The sequence below is a fragment of the Lactuca serriola genome, chromosome 8, assembly GCF_051521515.1.
Source record: "Lactuca serriola cultivar US96UC23 chromosome 8, Lser_US96UC23_V15, whole genome shotgun sequence".
Lineage (NCBI taxonomy): Eukaryota > Viridiplantae > Streptophyta > Magnoliopsida > Asterales > Asteraceae > Lactuca > Lactuca serriola.
The window spans coordinates 299,541,716-299,552,787 of NC_136415.1; the positions used below are offsets into that span (position 1 = coordinate 299,541,716).

Genomic DNA, 11,072 nt, shown 5'->3' on the forward strand with positions numbered 1-11,072 from the left:
AAAATCAAATGATCATTTCAGGTTGTCTCCTTCACTGGGCATTTATTCGTTACCAAAGTCAGATCTTACATCCCTCTGCAATAGTTATGTTTCAAAAAAATGATGTTACAAAATTAAGAAATATAGATGAATCCACTTTGATATCAAAGATGAAAAAGATCAAAAAACATTCACGTAGAAAAACCGGAAGGGAAAAAAAAAACATATGAAAAAGAAAATGGTGAGATTAACACAGCATCCTCATCCATAACAAGGGGATCAAGTGCTCTGAGCGGAGCCATAAAAAGCTCAACCACACAACAGATAATGATTTTTTTTTAGTTCCAAACGAATTCCATTCCATATCAAACTAATCTAACTATATGATCTGGTATAAAAACACCAAATCCAGTAAGATTTATAAAATATTGACACCTTTAAATAACATTCATATTACAAAATAACATCCATACTAGCTACTTGATCATTTCCATCATTTTCTGAGCAAACATGAAAAGGTTCCATCTCCACTGCTTCTTGAACAACAAGACTCCGATAATACCCCAAAACCCTGTTGCAAACCCACAGATTATGTCCGCATAAAACAACCATACCTTGGTCTTCTCATCAGCTGCTTCTAACTTTTTCTTGGTTGTTGTTGTTGTTGTTGATGTTGGGTGTTCTCCTGGAATTGTGCAACTGTTAGGCAATGGAGGTCCACAGAGATCTTTGTTCCCTTCATATATAGATGGATCTGTAAGGGTCTGCAGCTGCCTTCCTGTTGGAATTCGTCCGGACAAGTTGTTGTGTGACAAATTCAAACGGCTCAAAAAGGTCAAATCTGCCATGCTCGGAGGGATCACCCCAGTGAACTCGTTTCCAGATAAATCAAGAGATTCCAACTTCATCATGCTACCAATGTTGTGTGGAATATAGCCTTTGAGATGATTATTAGATAAATTGAGACCCACCAACATAGAAAGTGCAGTTAGCTCGACTGGTATTTCTCCAACAAGTTGATTGCTTGAGAGGTCCATGTTAAAAACCATTCTCAAAGTTGTTGTATATTCAAGATAAACACCTTTCATGACCTGATCAACATTCCCATTAAGAAAGTCAAAAACAAGCCCAGATCCGCTATTATCAACCATGGCAATGAGCTCTCCTAGACAAGGAGGGATGGGTCCCTTCAAGTTGTTGTGCGCAACATCCAAGATCTGAAGATTTGAAGCTTTGCACAAAGACTTTGGAATTCTTCCAGTGAAGTTATTTTTGTGAAACCTCAAAACTGCCAAATTTGTAAGGTTCTCTCCGACCCATTCGGGTATAGTTCCAGACAATTTATTTTCACCCACATCTAAGATATTTAGATATCGTAAATTCCCCAGTTCCCGAGGAAGTTCACCAATAAAGTTGTTGTCATTCAGTTTTAACCAAACTAAAGAATTAAGAGCTACGAAACTTGGAATGACATCGGACAACTGATTGGAGCTAAGTATCAGGACTTCCAAGCTTTTCAGATTCTCAAGACAGTTAAGAATTTTGCCAGTTAATGTATTTCTGGAAAGATCAAGAAATATCAGATCTGTCCTTCTGCACAATGACCTTGGAATCGACTCATTGAAAAAGTTATTCCCCAGAAATAATAAAGGAAACAATTCAAACTTATTATGAGTTGCCCCATTAGGAAGGTTTGTCAAAGGTCCGCTTAGATTGTTGTGAGAGAGATCTAAGATAGGAATGATGGGCATCTTCCGCAACCATCTGGGCAGCTGTCCCGAAATTGTAGCCTTAGACAAATCCAATTCACGAAGATTCCTTTGATTTCGTAGCCACTGTGGAAATCCATTTGCAATATTGCAAGAACGGAGGTCAAGAGATACCAACTGGAATGGAGGTATCCAGTCACGTGAAACATTGAATGTCAACTTGGGGTTAGAAGAAGTATCAAAGTACTTCAACATTGAAAGGTTAGCAAAATGGGCTTCTGAAACTACTCCTTCTAAAGAATTATTAGAGAAATCTAGAGAAAGGAGTTTGGCAAGTTGCCCGGTTTGAACCGGAATAGTCCCATTCAACAAATTTGAACCCAATGACAGTGATTGTAATGAAACAAGTCTTCCTAGAGATGCTGGGATGGGGCCCGTTAATCGATTGGAACTTAGATCCAAATGTTTTAAAGCTGCTACATTTCCCAAGGATTCTGGAATTGAACCTTTCAATTGATTAAAAGAAAGATCAAGTTTGGAAAGCTTCCCCAGGAATGTAGGAATGGGACCGGTTAGCTGGTTATCGGAAAGATCTAACGATTGTAAATATCTTAATCTTCCAAGAGATTCTGGGATTCGGCCTGTCAATCTGCTGTTCTGTAGAAAGATCACTCTTAAATTGGCAAGTCTTCCAATTGCTTCTGGAACTGTACCATTTGAACATTCACTTAAAACCAACCATTCCAAAGCATACTGGGAACACTGCGATATGTTATTCTGTGATTCTATCATTTCTATTTCAAAATGATTGTTTGATGCATGCAATCGTTTCAGGTGGCATTGCCTCCAGATTCCAACATCCTCAATCTGCTTATAATTGTTACCAGAAAGATCAAGATCTATAAGGTTAGGCATAATAGGAACCGATGAATTTAGCATGTTCCAAGAGAGATCAAGGACTCTTAGGGAACTCATATTTGTGAAAACAGATGGAAATACACCTTCTATTGAATTTTGACTAAGACCCAGGTGTTGGATGTTAGAAAATGTGCTGATATTAAGACGAGAGGAAGATAGATGCGTCTTATCGAGTCCACAACCTGACAAATGCAGCTCTGATAAAGAAGGGATCATGTATAGCAATTTTGCAAAGTTTGATCCCAAACTAAGATCAAACATTGAAAGATCCAGAAATGTTAGGGATGACATGTTTTTGAAAAAGCCAGGGAGTGGACCTTCAAAAGAATTGCCACCAAGATCAAGGTGTCTGATGTTGGGAAGTATTCTACTTGAATTAAGAAAAGGACCAAGATCACCATTGGAAAGTCCACAATACGACAAACTTAACTCTTTTAACGAAGGAAGACTGTAAAACAGCATGTCCATGTTTTGTGCCCCAAGAAGTTGTACTGAACTCAGATCAAGAACCTTTAAATTAGAAATATTTCCAATGTGAGGAGGAATAATACCTTGAAAACCAGCATAAGAGAGATTGAGGTAGCTCAGCTGTTTCAAGGACCCAATGAACTCCGGGATCCGGCTTCCTTGGAAATCAGTCCCACTCAAGTCCAAGTGTTTTAGATGCCTCAACTCTGACAAAGAAGAGTCTACCTCATTACCACCTAAGTAGCAGGCTTCAGCATAACCCTCTTCAGATCCCGGAGATTCTCTGAGTTGAAGGCTTTCTACCTTTCCAGTGACACCATCACAATGGATTCCTTTCCACAGGCAGCAGTCATGGCCAACCCATGATGACAACATTCCACAAGGATCTTCAACACTTTCTTTGAACTTGAGAAGAGCAAGTCTCTCTTTCTCAGAGCAAATCACACTGGCATTTCCATCACCCAAACAAGTAGTATATGTGGCTCCTGCAAACAGAAAAGCACATATAAAAATGAGATGGAGCCCCAAACCCCTCAGATTCCCCATTATCAACCTGAATCAGTGTAGAGATTGGAAATAAAACTGAAGTAGAAAGATGGAATGTTAAGATGAAGTGATGTGTTGTTTATAATGAAAAAACTAGTTAATTTATAAAGCCATGAAAGACATGGAAGTCAATGACAGACTTGTGTTCTTGTGGTCCTAGGCTATTTTCTTTTTTCTTGATCAACATAAGTGCTTGATGGCTAACTGTATTACCCATTGGCATTGCATACGCAAATGTATATTACCACAAGTCCACAACCTTTTTAAAAGTATGAACTTAATAAAACACAATATTCGACAAACAAGTACTTGCATTTTCGAAAAATCAAAGATAATTTATGCACTAAAATTGGCCTATAGAAAAACTTAAACTCATGACTATTAAAGGGGTGAGTCAAGAAAAAAACAAAGTAAAAAACACAACTGAAGAGATGATGAATATAGAAGAGCTTTTTATTTAGCCAACACAAATATAATAAGGGATAAATGCAAGAAATAGCAATGCATTTTCATTTATATGTGTATTGATTTGGTCTGCCACAGCAATGTCTTTAACAAAATATAATTGAATAGATTTTACAAAACTAATCCTCATTTGGTCATCTAAGATACTTCTTCATGCAATTATAGAGAGTCTGTTTTAGAGGTGAGAATTCCAACCCACTTATGAGTAATTGGATTCTTTTGGGCCATTCTTTATTTCTAATGGATCAAATAGCTCAACATGGGGTAAAAGCTATCCAAATTTTATTTAAATTCATTAAACCTTGTGAGCTGTTTTATTAATAAAAAAAAAAAAAAAAAAAAAAAAAAAAAAAAAAAACTAATATTTTACTTTTGTAAATATCTTTGTAATAAGTTCCCTTCAATTATTTGCCCAAAACTTATTTAAATGCAATAAACCTTGTGAACCCTCCTACCAAAAATCCAACATTTTACTTTTGTAAATAAAAATAATTGTGTGATAAGTTCCCTTCAAATGTTTACTAACTAAAATAAGATAAATATCTATTTACATTTGTATATAGAAATTTTTAAAAAACCAACTACTGGACCAATATGAAATATAAGGACACAAACAGTGATTTATTTTTTCTTGTTTAAATGGAAATAAAAATTCGATGAATAGAAATGATAGAAACAAAATTATCACATTTAATAATATGTTTTATAATAAACTTTCATGATTATCAATAAACTCAAATTAAAAGAAGCTTTGAAATGATGAATCTATACGTGTTCAACTTAGCTGGTGCTATCTCTCTATCCAATTTAGCATCGATTTTATTTAAATGTCAATTTTGTTATTTATTGATTTAATTTCAAATGAATGTCTGTATATATAAGCTAAACAGCCTAGCTGATAGCAAAGTGATCAAGACAGCATATTAATGTGTTTGATTGGTTTAAACAAAATGGTTGAACAAGATAAAAATGCATTAATAAAACAATAAATAGAGAGCTACTTTGGAAGACTTGGAAGTCAGTGGAAGAATAATATCCACTAATTTATATTCCTTTAGTCCCCACACCACATGTAAATTAATGAAAACATGTTGCTATTTATAGCATTTAAGTATTTAACACGTATAGTTGTAAACAACTTACAAAATGAGCATGCTTCAAATAGCTAAATTTGTGCATGACCAACAATCAATGCAAATATAAAACAGAATGAAGAATTTATCAAAGCCGAATAATTGAGCAGATTTAATATATATATATATATATATATATATATATATATATATATATATATATATATATATATATATATATATATATATATATATATGGTTAGGTTATTTTGTTTCTAGTAACTATTGTGTGTTAGAATGCACAGATTTGGACCAGCGGATGGAATACAATGAAAGGTAATGATCTGAGGGTCTATGATAGTAGAATAAGATAACATATACCATATAATCACACAAATTTCACCATAAGGGCATTTTAGTCAATTAACCTATATTAAAAAATGAAATTTTCGGATTTTTAGGGATAATTAATTCCTTTATTTTTAAAAATCTGAATATTTTAAATTAATTCAAAATTAGAAATTTGATTTTATTCTATGTAGAATGTTAACCATAAACTAGTAAATATATTCGTCGATTATATTCTGTCAGAATGACAGAATGTCAACCATAAACTAGTAAATACATTTTAAAAAGAATACACAAAATCAATTCTTGAACTAATAATATCCAAATAATTACATCGTATGATTATGATTCAATGAATAATAACAACATTCTGAAAGAAAAAAGAAAAAAAAAACATCACAATCTAACAAAAACACTAATCTATTCTAATAGAATATTATTTTTTAGCAACACTTTATACATTGTAGCATAACACATTCTAGTATAATACACTTTCGTTCTCTATGTTTTCTTCCTTCTTCACATCAATGTTAGCCTCTTCAAAACCTAAATCCACAAAGAAAACATAATCAAGTTTAAAAATTAAAAAATTCAATGCATTCTAAGAGAATAAAAACTATAAATTCTGACAGAATGTACTTGTTGACAATTATTCTCAAATATTCTAACAGAATACATCTATATAAAATAAATTCTAATAGAATACATTACATAATTGAAGAGTTATGATTGAATACAGAATTCAATAGCTGTGATTGAATCATCAACACGCATATGCATTCATCCCTAGTAAACACTAGATTATGTATTCATAATTCACAACAAGGTAAAGAAGAAGATGAAAATGAACAGAAAAGAAACGAATTTGGAATACCTGGCTAGAAGAAGGCTTGCGTTCACCATGTAAGACAACCACCCGTAAACACTCAGTAAACCCAAGATCATACACCCTCACCATTGAATAAAAAACAATCAGCCCCACCATGGCATTTTCCGGCAACTGTGCAACAATCAACAGCAACTCATTCTTAAGTGCTTGAAGTTCATCCTCAATTGAACTACCATCAACAACAAAAACAAACGCCGGTTGAATCGTCAACACACACCTGCATTCCTTCCCAGTCAAGAACACAAGAAACAAACACCCATGAATTCCCCTGTCAAATACCAAAACCCAAACAAACCATGAGTTATGTTCAAACAATCAAACCCATATCCCTTTCATTATCATCAATTTTTCCAGGAAAACCCAAACACAAATTCTTTCCTTTGATTTCTATCAAGCAATCAAACAAAAACAAAAAGAAGAAAAAGAATTTTCTTTTACCTGTTGGCACAGTTCACCGGAGAAGAAGAAGCAGCGATCTACGAGCACCACAAAACCACCCTTGTGACTGCTTCCCACCAAGTTCCTCTTCTCGAGCAGACAAAGACAGAGGACCGAAGTTGTCACACCCCCGGCTGAGGCGGCGGAATACGTCGGGCTGTGCGACTTAGTTCACGGATCCCAAGCAAATTGAATATACATCACAAGTTACAACAATAACAACATAGCGGTTACATTCAAGTGTAAAGTTCGAATACAAGGTTCATACATATATTAATAGGTTCATAAATCCGCGATAACAAGTAGGCCGACATAACAAAAACTAAATGAGACTAGACTGCCCGAAAATCCATGAACAAATCTTCTGTTAAAGGCTGGTTCACCGATATCCTGAGAATACATGTGATTTGAGGGTCAACACAAAGGTTGGTGAGAGTTATAGGTTTTCTGCTAAGCGCAGTAATGATATTTTATAAGTCTAGAAAGTATTTCTTTTGTGGTTAAATCCATATTTGATAAAGAGTTGAATCACAAATATATCTATACTTGAAATATTTGTTAAAGAGATGAATCATAAGTAAATCCATACTTAAAATGTTTGATAAAGTGATAAACCATAGGTAAACCCATACTTTAAATGCTTGATAAATAGATAAACCATAGGTAAATCCATACTTGAAAGGCTTGGTAAAGAGTTAAACCATAAGTAAATTCATACTTAAAATGCTTGATAAATAGTTAAACCATAAGTAAATCCATACTTAAAATGCTTGATAAAGAGTTAAACCATAAGTAAATCCATACTTAAAATGCTTGATAAAGAGTTAAACCATAAGTAAGTCCATACTTAAAATGCTTGATAAACAGGGAAATTGGATCCGTGGTTTCTAGTTAAAGAGTCTGGTTAATGCCTATAGTGAGTCCTATAACCGAGCTATGTGACCAGTTATAATCCCTGCATAACGCTTCATTAGACGTCATAGTTATACCAAAGATAAATATCCACCCGCTTCGATTGATCAATCGAGGTTGTAGCTAGCAACCGCAGGTGAGGGTGTCAACCCGTATAGATCTATACATACGTATCTCGCTCTGAGGATTAGCGGTTATAGTTAAATGGGAATACTAAGTGGTTAAACTTAGGTAATGAATATTGTCCCACTATAGAAGCCATTAACTAGGTTATACGGTAAAGTTTCACTATAAAAGCTGAATAAGTTCGATAAATCCGTAAAAATGTATGTCACTCGCTTAAATAGATAAAATGTTTATTCACATGGATGAATGATTTCCAAGATATAATTGTTATAATTTGTACATATATAATTAATAAATATGTTTTGTACATGCTCGATGTAAGCAAAATAAATTATGCACATGACTAAATATTTTAAACACGTGTATATTGTAAAGAAATCAGTTTATAATACATTATTTTGACAATAATAAGTATTAAAACTAGATATATTTTTTTTATATGCGTATTCCATAACCTATACATATATTTAGCATGTTTATAAACACATTTCATAACCTGGAAATATATTTATATATATTTCACATGTATTCCCCCCCCCCCCCCCCCCTCCCAAAATAACAAAACATAAAAAGGGGCCGTAACACTCACCCTTGAAGCGTGAACAAGTCTTGAGGGTGAAACTTGTCGTGAAATTCGTTTTGTGACGTTCCGTGCTCTTAAAACGAATCACCGGTTCTACTTAAATTACCTAATAAACCAAAGAGGTAGTTTTGGTATTAATTATTAGGTATAGGGTGGTATTTATTAAAATACATAAAGTTTAGGGGTTGATTTGCCAAAATCATACTCCGTGAGCTGATCTTGCAAACAGTTCTCAAACCAGGGGTCTAATATGCACATTTTAACCTACTTTAAGGTTCCAGGACTTGGTTTGCTGGGTTTTTCGGGTGGAGGGGCCATTTTTGGACATTTTAATGTCAGTTTGACTTGATGTGAAAAACTGAATCCCTGGGAGGGGCCAAAGTCGTATAATTCGGAACTATGAGGTTTAAATCATCTACAATTTAATGTAGTTTGAACAGTCACCGATCCGCTTTGAAATCGGGATATACAAGTTATAATAGGGATGTATATGTTACAGGCGATCGATTGGAGGGAAATCGAGACCCACGATTGGGTCTCCGGTCGTGTTTGGTTACAATGACGGAAGACGAAAAAGGAGGCGACAAGGTTACCTGCGGTGGAGAAGCAACAGCGGCGACGGAGGTGATAAGCAGCAAGGCGGCGGCGGTGATCTGTTGTGGTGGTCGGAGCTCGTTCCAACGTCTCCGATTACTTTGTTTCTGGTTGAAATCAGTGGAGAAGACGAATGGGAAGGAGAGGGGCCCGATGGTGGCTGAAATCAGCGGCTGCGGTGGCCTTCTATTCGGAAAACCTACACCTTCAGTGGTGGTGCTCTTAATTCAGAAAAGAAAACGAAGAAGAAGGAAGGGGAAATAGATTAGAGGTCAAGAGATGTTGGATGGTGGTGGGTCACGGCAGAAGAGGTGGTAGGAGGTCAAGATGGTCGACTGTTGGGTGGTGATTCATGGTGGTTCAGTGGTGATTCGGTGGTGGAGTAACGGTGTCAATGGTGGTGGGATTTTTGTGGAACTTAAACCACAAATCCTCTCCTTATAGCTTCAGATTCGAGATTTCAGTGAAAGGGATGGAAAATTACTGATCAATTGTTCAAAGGGTTAACGTTTGAGGGGTTAAGACAACTTGATTTCCTAAGATTCGATTGCACAGGCATCTAAATGGAGAAAGGGAATCAGAGAGGTTCAGCGTCTGTAGGAGGAAGAAGACACAATTTCTTGATTTTGGCACAAATGGTCCCTGCTATTTGACACTTAATGAGAACTACCCTACTCTCATATACCCTTACTAAAATAGTTTCAGAAAATAACAAAACTCCCCCTAGACATATATTTATTGAAGATATATAATTTTATCTAATAAATAAATTTATTTAAATGAAAATCCTAAAATCACTTTTATTTTATTCTCTTTTTTTAATTATTCCTGTTAAGATCATTTTGATTATTATTTTCTATTATTATAATGATTATTTTCTATCATCAATTGAAAGAGTACTTGGCGAATAATAACTTTTAGTTCAAGGATTTCAAAAAGTTCGTACGGGTTGACTATTCGAGTTGTAAACTTCGGGAATACGCGTTTAAAGTTTTGCGTCTAATTGTCTGAAACGTCTAATTTTTCTGATTTTTACAAATATTTTTACTAAAATATACATTAAATTTTCATCGGTCAAGATACAAAAGGTTCGCGGTGAACTGACCATTTACAGATTCAGCCCTAAATTCCAGGATGTCACATAAGTCCTTTCTCCCCCTTCGTGAGTGGATATCGATCGAACCAGAAAAGAAAAGAGATCGCCGACGCTACCCTTCCTGCCGGTTATCCCTCCCTCGGTGGAGCTGCTTCGCCAACTCCGATACCCCACCTCGGTTTGCATCTTTAATTTGGTTTCTTCCCCAATCAACTGAAGACGAAGACCTCAATTTCTTCACAACCTTTTCCCTTTGGCCTCGTCGATATAACTAGGTTGATGGTGATGGTGTTGATGCCGATGATGAAGTGTTCAGCCACAAACATAACTAGGTCAAATATATTTAGTTTAATTCCTTAACTGAATGATTAGTTTATTTCCTTAATTGAATGATTTCAATTAAATAATTTCCTTAAATAAAAGTACAAAAGGTCCAAAATACCCTTTAATGATTTAGTTAATTATTTATTATTTCTTGAATTCTCATTGGTGCATTTAGGCACACAATAGTGGCTAAAAACAATTAAACCTAACTATATATATATATATATATATATATATATATATATATATATATATATATATATATACACATATATATATATATATATTTCTTGCAAATTATAGAAGGAATTACCTTTCTTTCTAATTCAAATGAAGGTTTGCCTTCTTGAAGCTAGCATCAAGCCCTTCACAATCCAGAGCTAGCTTTTAACAATGTTCACACCTAACACAATAGACAATTAAAATATGTTGATCCATCTATAATCAGACTTAAGGATATACTTTTAATAAAGAGAATGCTCAAAAGTTAAAGTATGGCCATCTAAAGTTCAAGTACAACCTACGTATATGCAGTTAGTACTCTCCATTTTCCCGTTAGCCATTTCTACCGTGAATGAATTATCTAATGCACATGGTTTTTATT

The 11,072-nt window shown here is 34.7% G+C and overlaps 1 protein-coding gene and 1 long non-coding RNA gene across 3 annotated transcripts; both read right to left on the bottom strand.

The window, feature by feature from the left end:
• Positions 1-204: 204 nt before the first annotated feature.
• LOC145066417 (receptor-like protein EIX2) lies at positions 205-3,705 on the bottom strand. The gene has a single exon (XM_079013658.1). It carries the CDS (start codon positions 3,618-3,620, stop codon positions 456-458), a length of 3,165 nt encoding a protein of 1,054 aa, XP_078869784.1. The 5' UTR covers positions 3,621-3,705; the 3' UTR covers positions 205-455.
• A 2,088-nt stretch (positions 3,706-5,793) lies between these two features.
• On the bottom strand, positions 5,794-9,677 carry LOC145070485 (uncharacterized). 2 transcript variants are annotated; one of them, XR_013689962.1, is made up of 5 exons: positions 9,048-9,677; positions 8,461-8,560; positions 6,834-7,223; positions 6,381-6,663; positions 5,794-6,052 (listed from the first exon to the last, which is right to left on the bottom strand). It is a non-coding gene; the product is annotated as an uncharacterized LOC145070485 (long non-coding RNA). The 2 variants fall into 2 exon arrangements; XR_013689963.1 differs by lacking the exon at positions 8,461-8,560 and having other exon boundaries at positions 9,048-9,676.
• Between the last annotated feature and the right edge of the window lie 1,395 nt (positions 9,678-11,072).